We start from the raw sequence: 23,906 nt of genomic DNA on the forward strand, positions 1-23,906 counted from the left end.
GTATATATTTGTAATAAAGTAACTTTTGTATAAAAATAACTGAAAAATATGATTCCTTTTCTTTGAGGTGGCTGGTCTCAGATGTCAGTAGTTCCTTGGCTAATGCTCAATGGCCAATTTAGTATAATGTATTCATTGCTGATGATGTGGTTTTCTCTATATTGGCGATACCAAACACAGATTGGGAGACTGTTGAAGCTGAACACCTCCATTCAGTCCACAAACATGACCTATGACAGCTTCCGGTCACTTGCCACTTTCAATTCTCCATCCCACAGTTCCTGCAGTTCCAATGATATTCAACACAAGCTCTTGAAACAATACCTCATCCTGTTACGGGGCCTTTACAGCCTCAACATTGTATTTAACATCAACAGATCAAAACAACCACTTGCATTTCCTCTTGGGTGTTTTTTGACATTGAAAGGAATTGCTAGGATGGATAAAAAGAAACTTCTTCCACTCCTTGGGAGTCTAGGACAAGGAGACATAACCTTAAAGTCAGAATTCAGGAGAGAAATAAGGAATATTCAATATTCAGGAGAAAAATAAGGAAACACTTCTTCATGCAAAGTGTGCAATTTTCTCTCACAAAGCTGTAGATATTGACTGAATTAATAATTTTACATGAGATTGATTTATTTTTACTAGCTGATGGCATAAACAGACATGGAGCCAAAGTGGATGGATGAAGTTTGGTTATAGGTCAGCTATGAATGAATGACAGGTTGGATGGGCTGTATGGCCTACTCCTGTTCTGAAATCTTGTACCTCCTGCGGACCTGTCCTTTATTTCCATACTAGCCCCACCATCATCACCACCTTCTATCATCCCTTTGGTCAATTAATCAATCCTGTCATCCAGCCTATCACTGACCTTAACAAAAATAGCTGGAAAAACTCAGCAGGTCTGACAGCATCTGCGGAGAAGAGCACAGTCAACATTGAGTCTGAAGGACTCTTCATCAGAGTCATACGGACTTGAAGCGTTAACTGTGGTCCTCTCCGCAGATGCTGTCAGACCAGCTGAGTTTTTCCAGCTATTTTTGACTTAGTTTCAGATTTCCAGTATGTGCAGTATTTTGCTTCTATCACTGACCTTCCCTTTTAGTCTTTCCCTGCCCCAGCTTTTCTCTGGCTCCACACTGGCTTACAAGCTGTTCACCTCCAGTTCAGACGAGGCAGTCGATCTGAAAAGTTAGCTCCGTTCCTCTCTCCAAAGCCTGCTGAGTGTTTTCAGCATGTTCTACTTTCATCTCAAGCACCAAATGTTATCCTGCAGGAAATGGCTGACTCTACAAAATGATGATGAATCAGCCCAGGCTAACCCAATCACAGATACTGAGTCACCTGAATGTACAAGAAAATATAAGAGTCAATTCTGTGAATGTACACGCCTGGCTAGGAGTCACCCTTTTTGGGAGCACATACAGAAAACCACATGGGTCATGTCTTTGTGATATTGGCCCTTATAGAACTTAAATCATCACGGTCCTGCAAAAAGGAAACTTGCTCTTCCTGTCCATACTTCTAAACACATTATTACAGAAATCCCTCTCCAGTGTAATTATTGCTGTTACTTTTTTTGTGTTTGTTTTGCATAAAAGCATCCTTAAAACAAAATATCACCCATTAAAGGCAAATTGATATGAGCCCACGGCACCTTCAAGTCTGTTAACATGAACTTTATCCACTCTATTTATTGCGAATCACTGGGAAAGATTCAGTGAGTGGAGTTATGCTTAATGAGCATCAACTGGTAACTTCCTTCAGATTATCAGGACAGGGAGCTGGTATTGAGGCAGACCTCACTCACTGTGCTTCAAAGTAATCTACCGGACATGAAGCATGCCCAGTTGTGGGAAATAGCTCCCACTGTGACATGCAGAAGCAATAGCAATCAAGTGAGTTTTGGGAAAATTGTTTATTTCATTCATTTTTTCAAACAGTTTAGCAACAAATTAAATAAATACAACTCAGACACAGCCTTCCCAGGCACCTTGTTATATGGAATAATTCACCCTGAAAGTGATTTTATATCTTCCTTTTTATGTCTCCCAATGAAACAAGTCACCTTATGTACACGGTAGAGTTAGAGAGATATTTGTGTTGTCAGTGCAGCTGATGTCTAATTTCTACTGGATTATTTCATTTAGCTTGAATTCTTCACCACAAATACAATGGGATCTTTATCTGAGGGTTATTTCTAAATGATATGTTTGTGTACAGAGGAAGTTTCTGCACCAAAGCAATTCAATATATGTGAAACATTTTTGGATATAACTAGACACCCTCAGCCTTACAGACCTCAGGGATTCTCCAAATTCTGGCTTCTTGCACACCTACATTGGCAGCCGTGCCTTCAGCTACCTAGGCCCAAAGCTTTAGGATCCCTATCTAAATCTCTCCCCCCTCTCTCTCCCCCACTAAATCACTCTATTAAAAACATACCTCTTTGATCCTTTGGTCACCTGTCCTAATATCTCTTTATATGGCTTAAGTGCCTTGGGACATTTTTACTACATCAATGGAGCTATATAAATGCAACCTGTAAATCTTTCTTTGTTCAGAGCCAATATGTCAGAGTTAAAGTACATCACTCTGCCCAATACTAGGAAAGTGAGTGGTTATTATACTGGCAGAAGAAATGGCCCCACAAGACAAAGACTTAGATCCTCTTCATATTTTTCTAAACGAGATTGTGTTTCAATGTTATTTCGTGTACCATAGGAGGCTGGCTCTCAACTATTTCGGAGGATTCAGTCCGTTATATTGGAGCCACAACGGGGAAGAGGTGTTCTTTACTCAGTAAGACACAATAGAACATTGGGTTTAACTCTTACTCAGCAACACACTGGGCTAAAATGAAGTAGAATGGCTACCAGCTGAGTGGCTGGTTCTCCTGGCCAGACAGTCTCGAATTAAAGGACATCGTTTCAGGATAAGGGGTTGGTCTTTTAGGACTGAGATGAAAAGAAATTTCTTCAGATGGTTGCAAATCTTTGGAATTTTTGATGCCAGAGACCTGCTGTTGAGGATATTCAAAGTAACAATGACATGGGAAGTAGACAAGAAATATTAATTTATCACCTTTTTCCTCTCCATTATATTTTCTCACAAATCCACAACAGCCATTGCAGCTTACACTCTGTGGCCTCTGCCACTTTCTTCATCTTCAAGTTTCTTGCTCTCTTCAGTAGTGTTTCAACTTTAAGTTGTTAAATTGTCTTTCTGTGTTCTGTGAGCTCAGGCATTGCATGTTTTGTACCATTGAGGCACTTGGGCCTCAGGTTTCTGCAGCCCTGTGTACTTGTGTGTCAGCCTTGGCTAAGTAGGCAGAACTCTCACCTCTTGATTAGGAAGTTGTGGGTTCAAGCCCCGCTCTTTAAACTGGAGCACATCCGCCATCCTTGTCCCACCATCACTACCATCTAGAAGGGCAAGGGCAGCAGATAGATGGGAACACCACCGCCTGAAAGTTCCCCTCCAAGTCGGTCACCATCCTGACTTGGAAATATATCGTCATTCCTTCACTGTCGCTGGGTCACAATCCTGGAACTCCCTCCCTAACAGCACCGTGGGTGTACCTACACTACAGGGACTGCAGCGGTTCAAGAAGGCAGCTCACCACCACCTTCTCAAAGGCAATTAGAAATATGCAATAAACACTGGTCTAGCCAGCGATGCTCAATGAGTAAAAAAAAAAAATCCAGATAACAGTACAATGCAGTACTGAAGGGGTACTGCACTGCAGGAAGTGCCATCTTTTGAAGGGACTTTAGAGCGATAGGCTCCATCTGCCTTCTCAGGTGGTTGTAAAAGACTGGAGTGTTTCCATGGTGTCCTGGACAATATTTATCCTTCACCCAACATCATTATAATGTAATCCACACCTCCTTACTATTTGTGGGAGCTGGCTGTCTGTTAGTTGGCTGTTTCCGCACTACAACACGGGCCACCCTTCAAAAGTAGTTAATTGGCTGTAAGGCGCTTTAAGACATCGGGAGGTGGTAAAAGGTGTGTTATAGAAATGAGACTTTTTCTTTTCTATAATGCTGCCGCTGTTACTGTCAGATTCTGTCCATGGGACCCAAAAGGCGCTGTGGTCTCTCTAACTGGTTCACTGATCAAGCTTCACTGCAAACCTTTAAGTCCCTATTTTAAGCTGAAAACATCAATTTCTCAGAGAGATCGGGGGTGTGTGGGCATTCCAGAGGAACCAATATCCTTATAAAGTTAAATTGGTAGGTAGGGAAGAATAGTAGCCTCCCAGTGACTTTCAGGATACTGGATGGTCTTCTGCAGGTGCCTCCCAGTGGGGCTTGTAGTCATGCACCATGGAGTCCTGCTGGTCACATCTAAACAATGACAATGCAAATGGATGACCCATGAACTGCATGACTAAATTCCTATACAATAGCTCCCCTAAGCCAAGCTACAGGTGGATCTATCCACCAATGAGAACGGGCTTTTCTAGCCTTTAGACAAATTAGACACAGGACAAATCTAGCAGGCTGAGAAATGTGAACAGGAGTAGAAACAGCTTCACCAGGACTTTGGCGGTGTGTGACCCTTAATTTGGATGTGCCAGGTCCACTGTTTGTATAGGTAAATAGCTCTAGGCCTTCATAAGCTTACAAAAAAGCCTGTGACAGAGACACTTGTGCTAGGGGTTGGTAACTGAAGATTTAGTTACAATGACAGATATGCAGGGCAGACATTTGGTTTGGGTTATAGTACTAAACAGGTGGTATCCCATCTGCTGATCATTATACCCCCTGCCTGATATTCAGTCCCGTTAACTTCAAACAAAAGGGAACGGCAGGCTGGGAGTGTAACAGCCGGTCAATACAATGCTGTCATTTAAAGCTACCGCCCCAACTATACTTCTAACCCACGGATTCTGTCCCAATTACTAATAGTTTGTTCTCTGCACCTGAAATTTCCTTTCCTCTTGTAAAGGCTGAAACTCTTGCTGGGTTACAGGCTCTGCTGGTATTCAAGAGACTGTTCCTCAGCTATGAGGCTACTCAATTAATGTCAGTTCAATAGTGCAGTCACCACAGAAGAGCCTGATCTGGTCCTCCTCTGGTGCCTGCATGCATGCACTTGCTGGGAAGCATTAAAGGATGGTAATCAAAGGCAGAGACCTTTGTCAAATCTCTGCCACCTAGCTCAGGAGCGATGAGGTGACTGTAATATATTTCCTCTCACCAATAGCCAGGCTGAGATCAGCTAACTCAGAACGTACCAAGGATAGAATCACAAGAGGTAGATGCTGAGGTGACAGAGACCAAGGGAGACACACACTAAGGGAGCTTTGGTAAAGATTTGCAATTATAATTACATGGTTGAAGATGGCTCTTTGGCCCATTCTTCTCATTCTCCTGTCACTTTCCAAGCTTGGCTAATGATTCTATATCTATATGTAAATTTTCTGTATGGGTTTCTGCCTGAATTAAAAGCTCACCAAAGGGCCCTCATCACAAGGCACATGGAGATTTGTGCCTGTTGATACACAAAGAAATGCAGTAGTAAGTTTAGGAACTTGGCTATCACTTAAATTTTTCTGACAGGTGTAAAACTAAGAAAAATCGATGAGATCTTTCCCATCATGGATTATCAGAAACTCTGTACCTACGGGAATCTGGCTCCATGTTCAAATACCACTATTTTCAACATGAAAACAATCGTGTGGCACACTACGCTAGCCAAGCATGCTCAATAAACTGATGGTTTCATGTGGTGAAATAACCACTGGTCAGGTGCTTAGTCCAATGCCTTCAGATCTTCCTGTTGCTGGGTGGCTGCAGTTTCTCAGTGCTCTTGTCTTTGGTTTCTGTGTCAGATGCTGATTCAGTCGACTCAGCTTGTTGCTGTTTCATCCACATCTCAGCATAAGCACCACCTTTAGCAAGCAACACATCGTGCCTGAAAGGAAATTAAAAACATATGATCAGGAAATTGACTGTTACAACATTTTTAAAATCCTGTCATGGGAACTGAATGCCACTGGTAAGGTTAGCATTTCTTGCCCATCCCTAATTGCTCTTGAGAAGGTAGTCATGAGCCGCCTTCTTGAACCACTGCAGTAGGTACACTCACAATGCTATCAGGGAGTTCTATGATTTTGACCTGGCGACAGTGAAGAAACGGCAATATAGTTCCAAGTCAGGACGGTTTGTGGTTTAGAGGGGAACTTTCCAGGTGGTGGCGTTTCCTAACAATGGCATTTGAAACATGGAGCCAGATATCCGTAGTTACAGTCTGTCTCTCGCCCTTGTCCTTCTGGGCGATCAAGGTCACGGGTTTGGAAGGTGTTATTGAAGGAGGCTTGGCTTGTATATGGTACACAATCAATTGAATGTTGCCAGCCATGGTTGTTTGGGTAGCACTCACCTCAGAAGATCGTGGGTTCAAGTCCTACTCCAGAGACATGAACACAAAATCCAGTGGGGTACTAGGGAGTGCTGTACTGTCAGAGGTACCGTCTTTCAGATGACGTATTAACCTAAGACCCCATCTGCTCTCTCAGGTGCGATATATGGTACTACTCAGGGGTCGAGGATTTCTCCCTGGTGTTCCTGCCAATATTTACCCCTCAACTAACACACTAAAAAACAGATGATCTGGTCATTACCACATTGCTGTTTGTGGGACCTCGCTGTGCACTAATTGGCTGCCGCATTTCCTATATTACAACAGTGACTTTGAAAGTAATTCATTGGTTGTAAGACTGAGTCCCCATTCATCGCCCTGCACAATGGGCAGGGAGGAGAACTATTATCCAGGGAACTATTTCTGACTGAGCAGCTGCGACCAACCAATTCTGCAGGGTTTACCATGAAAACAGGGCTGTGAAAACTATTCAATTGTAACACAAAAGTAAAAGATTGCAGATGCTGGAAATCTGAAATAACATAAAATGCTGGAAATACTCAGCAGCTCAGACAGCATCTGGCAACAGAGCTAATGTTTCAGCTCTGTGACCTTTAATCAGAACTCTGATCAATGTGTTGCAAGCTCCTGACAAGGGGCAATGGATTTATAGTAATGGAAATAATATAGACCTTGGGTTCAAACTCCATGATAGTGAGAGTCCCAGAGTTGAATTTTACCATGGGTTTTGGGACCCCTATGTCGGGACCAAATGGAAACTTCCCTGGCCGTGGGAATGTGTTGGGGAGCCTTTCCAATACGGCTCTCCACTATTTCACCATTCCCCCCCCCCCCACCTGCAAAATCCTCTTGCTTTCCAGCCTGCTGTCTGGGGCCAGGGAAATCCTGTACCTGGAGCCCCACCACTAGCACAGGGTCACCCAGAATTAGCTCAACTGAAACTGACCGAATTCCAAACTACAGTGTAATTCTAAATTTGATACTGTGGGAAGTACAATTTCCAATTTCTGAAAGGTACAATCAGCTTCAAGATCGGGAACAGACAGGAGTGATGTCCGAATTGGTACTTTGGATTAAAGCGAAAACCACAAACAGGAGGTTGAGCTCCAGAGGAGTGAGGGAGATGCAGTAAGACAGAGAGAGATAGAGAGGGAGAAAGACAGAGAGTGTGGACAAGAGAAGAGATATGCAGAGTATGTTTAATTCCCAAGAGGAAGTAGAGCTCTGAGGGGGCTTTGTTTTCAGGCTTGGAGGCAATGGGAGGTTGTGAAGTTTCAGTCAACCTGTGAATAGCACTAACCCAAGTGTGAAGTTTACTTTCTGCACCGTGTGCTAAAGTAAACACTGAGCCCATTAACTGTGGCAAAGGGAAGGCTAACAATCTGTCTGATGAAACATGGCCTGGGACAGGAAGAAACTAAATCCTCAATTTCAGGGAACAGGCAGGCCTTTGAAGGAAGCAGGAAATGTAAAGTTCATTAAAACCTTTCAGCAAAGATAAAGAGCTGAAGAATTTCAGACAGGAATTAAAACTTCATTAACTGTGTGAGGAGGGTACAGCCTCTTTCTGGGCTATTTCAGGGTAGGGAATAGGTTCACAACAGCAGTGCTGGACTAATGGACTTTGTTTTCTGATGGTGAAGGGAAAGGGAGAGGAAGATAAATCTAGCTTTGCCGCAGGTACGGAACTCTGATAGGAATGAATTTGACTTATATGGTTCTCAGATGCTGCAAGTCCTGTATTGGGAGATAATAAGTGAATCTTTAATAAGAGTGCCACAAGTCTCCTCAGTGAAACTGTATCCCAGCTAACTTACTTCTTGTAGAATTTCACTCTGTTGCCTAAGCAGCATAACTGCAAGAAACAATGAGTCAGGATTCAACTCTTGGGCCTGGATTTTCATGGCAAAAATGGTGCAAGAGCCCAAAAATCGCAAACATGGTACTTCCCATTTTCCTGATGGTGGGAATGGGGACAGTTCACATTTTGCACATACGCAGTTCACGGAGGAGCTGGCCATTTAAACCATCAGCTTCCTCCGCTCGCGTTGGATTTTGGTAGCCCCCAGGAGTATGAAACCTGAAGTGTGCAGATTAGACCTGGTAAGAGCTGGTCTGAAATTTGTGGATTCAGTGGGAGAGCCAGGGTTTCCCTTTGGAGGGGTAAGGCACCCCTTTGGAAATGGTTCTATGGTCCCGGACACCTTTGGGGGAGGTATGGTGCCTTTTGGAGGAGTTGAGGTACATGTTGGAATTGTTAAAAGTGGTGTAAATGTGCGTAAAAAGTGCATAAACCCATTCATTAACTGTCAAGCTCATTGCTACTGTCAAGAGTGCCTAGAGCACCTGTCAAGACAGCCTGTCAAAAGTGTCAAGAGGAACTGTCAGAAGCACCAGTCAAAGGGAACTTTCAAGGCATTTAAGAAGTCCTGCTCTATAAGTCTGTTAAGAAAAATGTCTGGAGTGAAAAAAAATCATTGCTTGCTATTTCACTCTGTCTGTTGACAAATGCCTTCTTTTATAGGATTACGGCTGAATAACTGGTTTCTCAACCATACAGTATCACGGTAGGGTGCCTGCGATTTTATATTTTGATTAACAGCTACAAGTGGTTATAGATTCTTTGAAGTGGGACTATGAATTCCAATGGTTGTTGTTATACGGCTTTATGTAGTTGAAAGAACGTAAATGTAGTAAATGGGTTTTTATGAATGAAAGTGTTTTTTTCAATATAGTGAAGTCTACAAAGGACACAGAACTTTATTCTATAGAATTTTATTTTATCTCTTCTCTGCATGGGTCCTGAGGTCTGCCCATGGTGGATACTGTTTTTTAAAAATTTGTTTGGCATGGGGAGTGTGTGGGAGGGGGGAAGAGTGAGGGCTTGAAGGATGTTTTGTGTTTTATTCCTCTTTCTAAAATTTTGGACTCAGCGCTGATACCCCGAGGCAGGCTTTCCAACCAGACCACCTCTGCACCTGCCATCCTCTTCAGTACTTCTGGGGACTGAAAATCTGACAGCCAGGTGTTGGATCCTGGTCACCAGCTTGTTGGGCTTATGGATCCTGGTTGCATGCCCGTTGTGGGATGGCTGAGTTGATATAATAGACAGAGTGGATCAGCAGACACTTCTTAGGTGGAACACATTTTGTTTATTTACAAAGGTACTCAGCAGCTACGTTTGTGTGCTTTCACATCAAACCCTATCTCCACATTGCTGACTACTAACTACAGACCACTGACTACAGAGGTAGCCTGCGCTGCTACTCTATTGGTGACATAAGATCATGTGATCTTCCTTTGTAACATCCTTCTTAAAGGTATACTGCACATTACATAAAACCATAATTACACACCAGGCAGCTATTTTTAAAAGTTAGGTTTGCGGAACAGGAATTCTCCAAACTCTGGCACCCGACTTAAGGGCGAAAATCCAGGCCTCTGTCCCTCCTCTAAGTATCGCTCCCAAAGCATGAATGTGTTTTCAGCTAGCAGAGTCCACTAGCTACATTTATCCCAGAGTAGGTAGTGGGAAACACAAGGTGGAATGCTAGGGTTTACCCTGCAGTATGAGCATCCCAAAGACACACCTAACCCCCATTACTGACCTGTCTGACCAAACTGGTTACAACATAAACATATCCTGGTTTGGGTAAGCGGCTAAAATTAGCAACAGGATTCACAGACTCTAAATGCTAATGACTTGAGCCCTCTTAATCAAGTCACCAGGTTAGAATCATACAAAAGCAGTAACTTGTATTTATACAGTGTCTCTAAAGTAGTAAAACATATCAAGGTGCTTCATGAGGGCATTGTTAAACAAAATTTGACACTGAACCACGTTAAGGGAATATTAAGGAAGAGGAGAGTTCAGTTTTAAGAAGTGTCTTAAAGGAGGAAGGAGAGGTAAAGAGGCAGAGAGGTTCAGGACAGAGAATTACAGAGCTTATGATCTTCGGCAGGGGAAGCACAGGGGCTAATGATGGAGTTGCAGCCTTCCATCTCGTCAGACGACAGTTCACCCCGTGGTGGTTAACTCTGTTTTGAGTATCACCTGGTGTGGCTCAGGAGCTCCACTTTGGCATGGCAGTCTCTGCTGCATTTGCTGCAGAGGAAGACAATGGGCTCAGAAGGTTCATGAATTGTTGGACTCTTCCTTGGGCCCTTTTCTCAGTCAGCTGAGCTTTTTTGTTTCTGCCCGGCTCTTCCAATGCCCTTCCAAACAGTCAGCCTCCAAAGGTCACAGCCATCAGCCACTGCCTTCCAATCGTCAGTATCAATGCCTGTTATTTTCATAACTTGCTTGTGGTTGTAGAGGAGGTATGGATTCCCAGGAGATCATGACCTAGTGGGCAGTTCACTATACAAAAGGTTTTTGGGTATACTGTCGTCATCCATCCCTTGAAGGTGGTCGAGCCAGTGCAGACATTGTTGGCTTAGCAATGAGTGTAAACTGATGGAATTAGCATGCTCCAGAACTTCTGTTTGGTGACCATGTCCTGCCAAGAGATGCCATGCCAAGGATATGTCCGAAACAGTGAAGATAGAAACCGTTCAGCTTTTTCTCCTGCCTAGCACATGCTGTCCAGATCTCAGCACTACAGAGCAGTGCGCTGAGGACCCAGGCTTGGTAGACTCACAATTTGGTGCTCTCCGTCAGGTTGCTGTTGTTCCACAATCTCTTGCTCAGGTTGGGCAGAACAGCTGCAGCTTTTGCAATGTGTGTGCTGATTTCAGCATCGAATGACAGATTGCTTGTGGTTGTGGAACCTAGATAAATGAAGCTAGCGCCACATTGTCAATGCTGAGAGATGGCGGTAAGACAACATCCTGGCGTTGATGCTGATGGTCAAACCAAACTCTTTTACAGGTGTGAGAGTTTGCCCATTTGCCGCTGAAGGTGTTCCTTGAATGCTAGTGCGGCATCATCAGGGTTGAGGAAATCTCTGATGAGGACTTGGTGCAACTGTCTCGGATCTCGGGCGAGCAAGGACGAGCAGCTTTCCGTCAGTTCTGGTGTGTATGTAGACACATTCTGTACATGACCTGAAGGCTTATGACATCAGCAGAGAAGAATATGCCAAAGAGTGCCAAAGCCAGAACATAATCTTGTTTGACCCCACTGCGAATTTCAAAAGATTCTGGTGTTGCTCCATCATAGCTGACCTTACCCATCACGTTGTCATAGAAAGAGGAGATGGCACTGAGCAGCTTTGGCAGGCAGCCAATTATCTCCAGCAGTTTAAATAGGCCGCCTCTGCTCGCATGGTCGAATGCCTTGGTGAGATTGATGAAAACAATATATACTGGTTCCCTTTGTTAATGGCATTTCTCTTGCAGCTGCCGGACTGAGACGATCACGTCAATTGTAGACCGTCCAGTTCTGAAACCGCACTGGGACTCGGGGGTGGATGTGTTCAGCCAGTCCGAAAAGGCAATAATCTTTCAGGTAAAGCCTACTGCACCTGGTATTCCCAGGCGGTCTCCCATCCAAGTACTAACCAGGCCTGAGTCTGCTTAGCTTCCGAGATCAGACGAGATCGGGCATTTTCAGACTAGTATGGCCGTAGGCCCGAAAAGGCAATGGTGGACTGATTAAAATGCAGCACAGAATAGAGGTCATTAGGTCCATCACACCTGGCCAGTCCTTCGAAGAAGCTATCCAACTGGTTTCACTCCCCCTGCTCTTTCCCCATAGTCCTGCAAATTTTTCCTTGACATATATTTACTCAATTCCCTTTTGAATGTTACTATTGAATATGCTTCGACTGCCCTTTCAGGAAATGCATTTCAGGCCACTAAGAATGAGAAGCATAAAAAAATTCTCCTCAGCTCCTCCCTCTGGTTCTTTTGCTAATTACCTTCAATTTGTGATCTCTGGTTACTGACCCTATTACCAGTGGAAAAAGTTTCTCCCCTTTTACTCTATCAAAGTCTCATAATTTTGAGCACCTCTATTAAATCATAGGGTCAGAGAGGCCGTCAGCACAGGAAAAGGCCCTTCGGCCCATTGAGTCTGCACCGGTCAAACAAGTACCTAACTATTCTTGTCCCATTTTCCAGCACTAGGCCTATAGCCTTGTATGCCCTGGCATCGCAAGTGCACATCCAAATACTTCTTAAATGTTATAAGGTTTTCTGCCTCCACCACCCTTTCAGGCAGCAAGTTTCAGATTCTCACCACCCACTGGGTGAAAAAATTCTTCCTCACATCCCCTCTAAACCTCCTGCCCCTTACCTTAAATCTATGCCCACTGGTTATTAATCCCTCCACCAAGGGAAAAAGAATCTTCCTGTCTACCCTATCTATGCCCCTCATAATTTTATACACCTCAATAATGTCCCCCCTCAATCTCCTCTGCTCCAGGGAAAGTAACCCCAGTCTATCCAATCTCTCCATATAAATAAAACTCTCCAGCCCAGACAACAACCTGGTAAATCTCCTCTGCACTCTCTCTGGTGCAATCACATCCTTCCTATAATGAGGATTCCAGAACTGCACGCAATACTCTAGCTGTGGCCTAACCAGCATTTTATACAGTTCCAGCATAACCTCCCTGCTCTTATATTCTATGCCTCGGCTAATAAAGGCGAGTATCCCATATGGCTTCTTAACCACCTTATCTACCTGTCCCGCTACCTTAAGGGATTGGTGGACATGTACACCAAGGTCCCTCTGATCCTTGGTATTTCCCAGGGTCCTACCATTCATCGTGTATTCCCGTGCCTTATTTGTCCTGCCCAAGTGCATCACCTCACACTTAGCTGGAATAAATTCCACTTGCCACTAACCAGCCCGTCTATATCCTCCTGTAATCTAAGGCTATCCTCCTCACTATTTACCATCCCACCAATTTTCATATCATCCGCGAACTTACGGATCAAGCCTCCTAAATTCAAGTCTAAATGGTTTATATATACCACAAACAGCAAGGGACCCAACACCGATCCCTGTGGAACCCCACTGGACACAGGCATCCAGTCACAAAAACACACCTCGACTATCACCCTCTGCTTTCTGCCACTCAGCCAATTGTGGACCCAATTTGCCAAATTGCCTTGGATCCCATTGGCTCTTACCTTTGTTATCAGTCTCCCATGTGGGACCTTATCAAAAGCCCTGCTGAAGTCCAAGTAGACTTCGTCAAATGCATTGCCTTCATCTACACACCTGGTCACCTCTTTGATAAATTCAGTCAAATTGGTCAGACATGACCTCCCCTTAACAAACCCATGCTGACTGTCCTTGATTAATCCCTGACTCCCCAAGTGTAGATTAATTCTGTCCCTCAGAATTGCTTCCAACAGTTTTCCCACCACTGAGGTTAGACTAACTGGCCTGTAGTTCCCTGGTTTATCCCTTCCTTCCTTCTTGAATAATGGTAGCACATTGGCTGTCCACCAGTCCTCTGGCACCTCTCCTGTGGCCAGAGAGGTATTGAAAATTATTGCCAGCGCCCCTGCTATCTCCTCCATTGCCTCACTCAACAGCCTGGGACACATTTCATCCGGGCCTGGAGATTTATCTACTTTTAAGCCTACCAGACCACTTAGCACCTCCTCCCTTTCTATGCTAATTTCTTTAATTATATCACAGTCCTTCTGCCTGATTTCCATACCCACTTCGTTCCTCTCACTTGTGAACACCGACACACAGTGTTCATTTAGAACCCTACCTACGTCTTCTGGCTCCACACACAAATTACCACTATGGCCCTTAATGGGCCCTACTCTTTCTTACTCTTAATGTGCTTGCAAAATAACTTTGTATTTTCCTTTATTTTACCTGCCAATGTTTCTTCATGCCCCTTTTTGCTCTAATTTCCTTCTTAAGTACCCCCCTACACATTCTATACTCCTCTAGGGCTTCCGCTGTTTTGAGCCCTCGGTACTTGCCATAAGCTTCCCTTTTTCTCTTTATTCAATCTTGTATATCCCTCGACATCCAGGGTTCCCTGGATTTGTTGGTCCCACTCTTTATCTTTACTGGAATATGTTGGCGCTGAACTCTCCCTATTTCCTTCTTGAATGAGTCCCACTGCTCTGACGCAGATTTACCTAAAAGTAGCTGTTCCCAGTCCACTCTGTCCAAATCATATCTGATCTTATTAAAATCGGCCTTCCCCCAATTTAGAACTCTGATTTCTGGTCCATCCTTGTCCTTTTCCATAACAAGCTTGAATCTAACAGAGCTATGATCACTATCTGCAAAATGCTCCCCCACTGATACCTCCAACACTTGCCTGGCTTCATTTCCTAAAATTAAGTCCAGGACCTCTCTTGTAGGACCTTCTACGTACTGGTTTAAAAAGCTTTAAAAAGAATTCCTCTCCCATAAACCTATCACACTATGTCTAACCCAGTAAATGTTGGGGAAGTTGAAATCCCCCACTATTACTACCCTATTATTTTTACACGTCTCTGAAATTTGCCCACATATCTGCTCTTCTATTTCTCTCTGACCATTTGGGGGCCTATAGTACACTCCCAGCAATGTGATTGCTCTTTTTTTGTTTTTAGGTTCTACTCCTACGGCTTCATTTGAGGAGCCTTCTAAGATGTCATCCTTCCTTACTGCTATAATGGATTTCTTGATCAATATTGTGATACTCCATCCTCTTTTTCCTCCTTCCCTGTCTCGCCTGAAGACCCTATATCCTGGAATATTGAGCTGCCAATCCAGCTGCCTCTCTCTCAACCATGTCTCTGTGACAGCAGTGACATCATACTTCATGTGTTAATTTGTGCCCTTAACTCATCTGCCTTATTCGTCAGACTCCTCGCATTAAAATAAATACCATCCAACCTTGCCAAACTCCCTTATGCCTTAACTGGCCTTTAATTTCTATGCCTTCCAGGCTCATTTGCTCTCTCTTCTAATTTTGGCTATGTATCTCCCCTTGTTGAACTCCTCTCTGGATCCCATCCCCCTTCCAAGTTAGTTTAAACCCTCCCCAACAGCACTAGCAAACGTCCCCACAAACATATTGGTCCCATTCCGGTTCAGGTGCAGCCCGTCCGCTTTGTACAGATCTACTGCCCCAAGAAACGATCCCGATGTCCCAGAAATCTAAAACCCTCTCTCCTGCACCATCTCTCTAGTCACGCATTCATCTGGACTAACCTCCTATTTCTATACACACTAGTGCGTAGCACTGGAAGTAATCCAGAGATTATTACCTTTGAGGTCCTGTTTTTTAATTTGGTTCCTAGCTCCCTAAATTCTGATTGCAGGACCTCATCCCTCTTTCTACCTATGTCATTGGTACCAATATGAACCATGATCTCAATCTGTTTGCTCTCCCCCTTTAAAATGCCTGCAGCCATTCAGTGACATCCTTGACCCTGGCACCAGGGGGGCAATATACCATCCTGGCATCATGTCTACGGCCAAAGAAACGCCTCTCTGTTGTCCTTAATATCGAGTCTCCCACCACTATTGCTCTTCCCCATTTTTTCCTCCCCAGTGCAGCTGAGCCATTCACAGTGCCATGAGCGTGGCTGCACTCCCCAGAGGAACTATCACTCTCATCATTTTCCAACACAGAAAAATGGTTCTCGAGCGAGATGCACCCTGGGGATTTCCTGACACCTTTCTTCTGACTAATGGTCACTTATTGTCTCTCTGTCTGCACATCCGTAAGCTGTGGGGTGACCATGCTTCACCGCGATGCTGACTGCAGGACACTCTTCCTAGACTAAATCTCCCCATAATCTTCTCTGCTCGAAGGAGTTACATCAAGTCTACAGCATAGAAACAGGCCACTCAGCCCAAGTGGTCTACACAGACATTAATAGTCCACAAGAACCTCCGCTCACACCCTTTCATCTAACCTCTTCAACATATCCTTCTATTCCTTTCTCCCTCATGTGCTTATCTATCTTGGCCTTAAATGCACCAATGCAATTCGCCTTTACTATTCCTTGTGGCAGAGATTTCCATAATCTCACCACTCACTGACTGGGTAAAGAAGTTTCTTATGAATTCTCTATAGGATTTATTAGGGACTATCTTATATTTATGGCTGCTGGTTTTTGAATCCCCTACAAGTGGAAACATCTTCTTTCTGTCTATCTAATAAACTCCATTATTATAAAAGCCTTGGTCATGTCACCCTCACTCTTTATCTTTTCTAGAGAAAATAGCCCCAGCCTATTCATCTTTTGCTGATAGATATAACCTCTCAGTTCAGGTATCACCCTTGTAAATTCATGTTTACACCTTCACCAGAGACTGGAACTGTTCATAGTACTGCAGACGTGACTTAACCAAGGTTCTATACAAATTTAACAAGACTTCCTCGCTTTTTAATTCCAGGCCTCTAGGAATACATCCTAATGTTTGGTTGCCATTATTATGGCCTTATTAACCTGCCCTTCTACTTTCAGTAGTTTGTGTATCTGAAAACAATCCAAGCATCTCACCATCTACTGAAGTTGCACAACATTTGGGTACAATCGCTGATCTTTTCTTTCTCCTCACTTTCACCTCTCCTGATTGAGGTCAGTTTCATTGGTGTCCTCTGGTATCATAGACAAATGGCTGCTAATCAGATATGAGGCTTGATTGCAAGTCCTGGCATGCTATTTGATCATAAAAAGCTTCATAGGGCAACTCGATCTTGCCCTCTCCCAAAGTTTGCACAGCTCCTCTTTAGGGGCACTGGGTAGAATCACTGAATTTTAACGTCACAGGAGGCCATTCGGCCCATCGTGTCTGCACCGGCTCTCCAAATGAGCATTGTGACCTAGTGCCATAGTCCTGCCTTTCCCCCATAACCCTGCACATTGTTTCTGTTCAAATAATCATCCAATGTCCTCTTGAATGCCTCGATTGAACCTGCTTCCACCAAACTACCAGGCAGTGCATTCCAGACCAGAAAAGCTTTTTCTCACATCACATTTGCTTCGTTTGCAACTCACTTTAAATCTGTGCCCTCTCGTTCTTGATCCTTTTACGAGCGGGAACAGCTTCTCCCTATCTATTCTGTCCAGTCCCATCATGATTTTGAACACCTCTATCAAATCTCCCCTTAACCTTCTCTCCAAGGAGAACAGTCCCATTCCCTCCAATCTATCTTTGTAACTGAAGTCTCTCATCCCTGGAACCATTCTTGTAAACCTCTTCTGCATTCTCCCCAATGTGTTCACATCCTTCCTATAATGTGGCGCCCAGAACTGTACACAATATTCCAGCTGAGGTCTAACGAGCGTCATATAAATTCAGCATAACCTTCCTGCTCTTGTATTCTATGCCCCAGGATGCTATATGCTTTATTAACTGCTCTCTCCAACTGTCCTGCCACCTTCAATGGTCTATGCACATATACACACAGGTCCCTCTGCTCCTGCACCCACTTCAAAATTTCACCCATTATTTAATGTCTGTCCACATTCTTCCTACCAAAATGCATCACCTCACACTTCTTCGCATTGAACTTCATCTGCCACCTATAAGCCCACTCCACCAACTCAACTATGTCCTCTTAAAGTTCCACACTGTCCTCTTCGCAGTTTACAACACTCCCAAGCTTCATATCATCCTCAAACTTTGAAATTGTCCCCTGCACACCAAGATCTAAATCATGAATATATATCAAGAAAAGCAAGGGTCCCAATACCAACCCCTGGGGAGCTCCACTACAAACCTTCCTCCAGCCTGAAAAATATCCATTGAGCATTACTCTCTGCTTCCTATTTTGTAGCCAATTTTGTATCCACATTGCTACTGCCCCTTTTACTCCATGAGCAATAACTTTTCTCACAAGTCTGTTGTGTGGCACTGTGTCAAATGCCTTTTGAAAGTCCATGTACACCACATCAACAGCATTACCCGCATCGAGCTTTTCTGTTATCTCTTCAAAATCTCCAACGAGTTAGTTAAACACCATTTCCCCCTTTAGAGATCCATGCTCGCTCTTCCTTATCAACCCATATTTTTCCATGTGACAATTAATTCTATCCCGAATAATTGTTTCTAGAGTCTTGCCCACTATTGAAGTCAAACTGACTGGTCTGTAATTGCTGGGCTTATCCTTACAACCTTTTTTGAACAATGTCTTAATGTTTGCAATTCTCCAGTCCTCCGGCACCATCCCCGAGCCTAGGGAAGATTGAAAGATTATGGCCAGTGCCCAGTGATCAGAGATGATCAGAAGGTGGAAATTTCACCGCTATCCCTTTTATATTATCCTTTCATGGGATGTGAGCATCACTGGCTAGGCCAACATTTATTGCCTATTCCTAATTGCCCTTGAGAAGATGGTGATGAGCTGCCTTCTTGAACTGCTGCAGTTCATGTGATGTAGGAACACCCAAAGTGCTGATAGGTTAGGAGTTCCAGGATTGTGGCCCAGCAACAGTGAAGGAAGGGCGATATATTTCCAATTCAGGATGGTGTGCAACTTGGAGGGGAACTGGAAGGTAGTGGTGATCCCATGCATATGCTGCCCTTGTCCTTCTAGGTGGAAAAGGTCATGGGTTTGGAAGGTGCTGTCAAAGGAGCCTTGAAGAGTTGCTGCAGTGCCTTTTGTAGATGGTACACACTGCTTCGACTGCGCATCGCTGGCGGGGGGAGCGAACGTTGTGGATGGGGTGCCAATCAAGTGGGCTGCTTTGTCCTGGATGGTGTTGAGCTTCTTGTGTTTTGTTGGCGTTGCACTCATCCAGGCAACTGGAGAGTATTCCATCACGCTCCTGACTTGTGGTTGGTGGAGCCAGAAGGTGAGTTACTCTCCGCAGAATTCAAAGCCTCTGGCTTGCTCTTATAACCACAGTATTTATATGGCTGGTCCAGTTCAGTTTTTGGTCAATGGTAACCCCCAGGATGTTGATAGTGGGGGTTTCATTACAGTTTTGGTATAGTATTGGTTTCCTTATATATGGAAGGACGTAAATGCATCAGAAGCAGGTCAGAGAAGGTTTACTAAACTAATACCAGGATTAGGTGGGTTATCTCATGAGGAAAGAGTGGACAGGCTAGGCTTGTATCTGCTGGAGTTTAGAAGAGTAAGAGGAGACTTGATTGAAACATATAAGATCCTGAGGGACCTTGACAGGATGGATGTGGAGAAGATGTTTCCTCTTGTGGGAGAATCTAGGACTAGGGGTCACTGTTAAAAAATAAGGGAGGTCACCAATTTAAGAAAGAGATGAGAAGAAATTTCTTCTGTCAGAGGATAACGAGTCTTTGGAACTCCCTCATAAGGCAGTGGAAGCAGAGTCCTAAAATGTTTTCAAGGCAGAGGTAGATAGATTCTGGATATACAACGGGGTGAAAGGTTATTGGGGTTAGGTGGGAGGTTACAGTCAGATAAACCATGATCGTATTGAGTGGCAGAGCAGGCTCGAAGTGCCAAGCAGCTTATTCCGGCTCCTAACTCGTATATTTATATGATGGTAATTCTCTGGCGTCAGCCGGGGCTCAGTGGATAGCAATGCTCAGCGCTGAAAGTTGTGGGTTCAGGTTACAGTCCAGATCTAGGCTGACACTCTCACTGCAATATTGAAGGAGCACTGCACTGTCAGAGGCGCTGCTTTTCAGATAAGACACTAAATGGAGGACACTGTCTGCCCTCTCATGTGGGTGTAAAAGATTGCATTGCACTATTCAAAGCAGAGCAGGGGAGTTCCCCAGTGTCCTCATCAATATTTGTCCATCAACCTACATTACTAAAACCGAGTATCTGGTCATTGGTTGCTGCGTTTCCCACATTACAACATTTAAAAAATCTTAATTGACTGCAAAGTGGTTTGGGACATTCTAAGGTTGCAAAAGGCGCTATAGAAATCCAAGTCAGTCTTTCTTTTATTTGACTGGAAGCAGCATCACAATGCACCCCAATTCTGTCCTCACCCACAGTCTGCACACTTTCCCATTTTGGCGGGGTGGGAGGGGGGCTCTGGCTAGAATTCAGGAGGAGGAAACACAATCAGTATCCCTTTACTTAATTCTTGAATGCTACAATCAAATATAGCACTCCTATATCCATCGTAGTGGAGATCAGCTAATGGCACAGGCTGGGGGCTGACACGGGGATCTCTTTGTGTATGGTCTTTGCCTTAACCACCTGGGGAAGCTGTATTGAATCATATTTCAAAAGCAGAATACTTAAAAGCCATTGCCTTCTCTGGCCCGGTGGTGTTAAATGAGAATGGGAGTCCCCTGTTAAATGGGCTGCTTACCTTCCTTTTTCTACTATCCTTCCATTCTGAAGCACCAGGATCTGATCTGCATTGATCACCGTCGACAACCTGAAGGAAACAGTAAAGAAAATTCTCAAAATTTTTCCTGGGAAAAGAAACAGGGAGATAACTGCATGACTTGAGGAAGCTTCATTCACCTCCTCTCCTTCCTTCACTTACTGTACACAGGCCTGCATTCAGTGCATATCTGAATTCGATTAATTATTGGCAAAACTTATTTTTCAGTAACAATTGTCAAGTCCTTGTCAGGTGACTGCCAAATAATATTCACTCAGGTTAAAACAACCGCGAAAATGCTGAGATTAATTTGTGTTTCCAAGCAACTCAACTTTCTTGCAGCCAAGGGAGTTTACCTCAACATTAAGGGGAGAATTTTCTCCCTGTCCGGGGGTGGGGGTGGGGGTGTGTGTGTGTGTGTGTGTGTGTGCGTGCCTGTGTGTGTGTGTGTGTGTGTGTGTGTGTGTGTGTGTGTGTGGGGGGGGGTGGGGGTGGGGGGGCAATTTTGCATGACAATGCGGAGAAGGAAGGACCCTCCATGGCAGAAAAGGTCTTGGCACTCACCTTCAGAGATGGAGAATGGACATTTACCTGAGGTTACAGGTGCCTGTTAGCCTGTCCTAACAGAACAAAAGGATAACACGGAAAAATCAACAGAGAAAGGAATTGAGGAAATGAGGATCAGAAAGAGCTAGTTCATGAAAGGTAAAGCTGCAGTGGCACAGTGCACCACGAATAATACAAAGGAGGTCAAGAAAGTGGTCATGAGGACTAAGAAATAAAATTATGATGGCAGGCAATGTTAAAAAAAGTTAAATATTTCAATAAGCATATTCAAAGAGAAAAAGTAAATTGTGGGGAAAAGATCCCAAAGGTGATAAGATATCAAGCAATCAAAGGATAGCAAATATGGTGGCTGAATTAAAAACAGAGAATGCTGAATATACTCAGCAAGGTTGGCAGCATCGGTGGAGAGAAACAGGGTTAATGTTTTAGGTCTATGACCTTTCAACGGGACTTTAGATCTGTTGTTTAATTTCAGATTTCCAGCAACTGCAGTATTTTGCTTTTTCAGTAAATGAATTCTTCTTTCAGAGAGAAGAATGTGTGCTGCCTTAACAGCAAGAAAGCCAAATATTTAGGAGGGGAGAGAGAAAGTACTGAAAGAAATAGAACGTAGTCACAGACAGGGAGAGGAGATGAAAGACAAGAGCTTCATAGCAAAGAATTTGAAAATGGCGTGCAAAATTGGTCTCATCCTTTCCTCTATCTTCACTGAATCATTAGAAAGAGGAGTAATGCTTGAGGATTATAATATAATTAACGTAACATCAATCCTTAAGAAGGGCCATCTGTACGAGCCAGGAAATAACAGGTCAGTGAGCCGAACATCCACTGAAAGAGGGATAATGGTAAAAACAGACCCAGGAAAATTGCTCATAAAAGTAAAAAAGTCAAGGACTAGATGGTATCATTTAAAATTTAGAACAATACATTGGAACTATTTCACACAAAGGGCAAGAGGCATGAAGAATCAATTAAAGAAAATAGCATGAAGAGAATTCAAATGACAACTTGGTCCGTTTCTGGAGAACTAAGCGACTGTGGGGTCCGAGGGTATTTCCAGCAGTGTCAAGCTCCCACTGGGAAACCACACTCAATGGGAATGCAGGTTAAAGTAGCATGGCAGTGCTGATACTCTGACCTGTGCAGCTATCGGGAGTGCTGAATTTACCCAATCATTAGGAATTCAGTGAATCTTACAGTACAGAAGGAGGCCAACTGACCTGTCCTGCCCGTGTCAGCTCTTTGAAAGAACTATCCAATTATCCTCACCATCCTGCTTTCTCCCCATTGTACTGCATTTTTTTACACTTCAAGTATCAATCCAAAATCTTTTGAAAGTTACTATTGAATCAGGCAATTGTATACCAGATCACAACAACTCACTCACTTTGTAACAGAATGTTTTTCTCATGTCACCTCTGGTCCTTTTACTGATTCTTCTGCCACTGAAAACAATTCCTCCTTATTTACTTTAAAACCCTTCATGATTTTGAACATTTCTGTCAAATCTCCCAAAAACCTTCTTTGCTCTAAGGAGAACACCACAGAAATATATAAGTTTCGGCACAGTAGGAGCTCATTCGGCCCATCATAGATAACTTTTCCAGTCCCTCCACAAAACTGAAGTCCCTCATCCCTGGTATCATTCTAGTAAATCACCTGTGCACTTTCGCTAAAGTCTGGATATCCTTGAAGTGCAGTGCCCAGAATTAGTTAGGTATTAGCTGGGACCTAGTGAGTGCTCTGTTAAGGTTCAGCATAACTTCCTTGCTTTTGCACTCTTATGCCTTGGCTTGTAAAGCTGTAAATTCTGTATGCCTTTTGTGATGGAATTTCAAAGCTTGCATTTTTAAAAATAGACCCTATTTGAAAAGGGAAATCAAAAAGACAAACTGAAAAGGGAAACTGAGAAAGAAAATTGACCCTCTTAGTTTCTAAGGAAACTAAGTCTGCAACTGAGATTAGAAACCAAAATTTCTGAGTGAAACTATACAAACAAAGAACAAGAAAGAAAGAACAAAGAAAAGTACAGCACAGGAACTCGGCCCTCCAAGCCTGGGCCGATCATATTGCCCGTCAACTAAAACATTTTGCACTTCCGGGGTCCGTATCCCTCTATTCCCATCCTATTCATGTATTTGTCAAGCTGCCTCTTAAACACCACTATCGTACCTGCTTCCACCACCTCCTCTGGCAGCGAATTCCAGACACTTACTACTCTCCGTGTAAAAAACTTGCCCCGCACATCTCCTTTATAGTTTTCTCCTCTTACCTTAAATCTATCCACCCTGGGAAAAAGCTTCTGACTATCTACTCTGTCCATGCCAATTATAGGATATAATTATATATAATAAAAAAAATACAGAAGGAGACAGAGCCATGAGAGCTCAGTAGATGATGAGTTCAGTGGTGCAGTACAGGCAGGCTGAAGAAGACAGATTTTAAGTCCAGAAGCTGAGAATAAGCAAACATACAGTTGTTGCTGCTGTTCCTGTTACTTGAAGATAGCATCGGTGGATCTACACCATCCAGAACGAGTTGAGGAGATTCTGCAGATGTGTACATTTTTGGTGAAGACTATGCCCGTGGAATTCGGGTTGGTTGTGCACTGCTATCGGCTGAGAATCAGGTTAAATCCTATAAGAAGAGGAGCTGAAATTCTTTGTGAGGAAGACAGGGTTCTGAAGGACTTTGTGACTGAGATTGATGACATATATGCTGGTTAGACTGCCGAGCCA

The 23,906-nt window shown here is 43.7% G+C and overlaps 1 protein-coding gene and 1 non-coding gene across 3 annotated transcripts in view; both read right to left on the minus strand.

The window, feature by feature from the left end:
- Positions 1 to 5,539: 5,539 nt before the first annotated feature.
- LOC121284857 (ATP-binding cassette sub-family B member 6, mitochondrial-like) overlaps positions 5,540 to 23,906 on the minus strand; it is a 219,282-nt gene continuing 200,915 nt past the window's right edge. For both annotated transcript variants that reach the window (XM_041200687.1, XM_041200686.1), the window contains exons 19-20: positions 20,584 to 20,652; positions 5,540 to 5,931 (exon numbers count right to left, since the gene is read on the minus strand). In XM_041200687.1, coding sequence (XP_041056621.1) covers positions 5,784 to 5,931; positions 20,584 to 20,652 — 217 coding nt within the window. In that variant the 3' untranslated portion in view covers positions 5,540 to 5,783. The remainder of the gene's footprint in view (positions 5,932 to 20,583; positions 20,653 to 23,906) is intronic.
- Positions 11,853 to 11,971, minus strand: LOC121285371. The gene has a single exon (XR_005944656.1). It is a non-coding gene; the product is annotated as a 5S ribosomal RNA (ribosomal RNA).

This window comes from Carcharodon carcharias, chromosome 12 (genome assembly GCF_017639515.1).
Source record: "Carcharodon carcharias isolate sCarCar2 chromosome 12, sCarCar2.pri, whole genome shotgun sequence".
Taxonomy (NCBI): Eukaryota; Metazoa; Chordata; class Chondrichthyes; order Lamniformes; family Lamnidae; genus Carcharodon; species Carcharodon carcharias.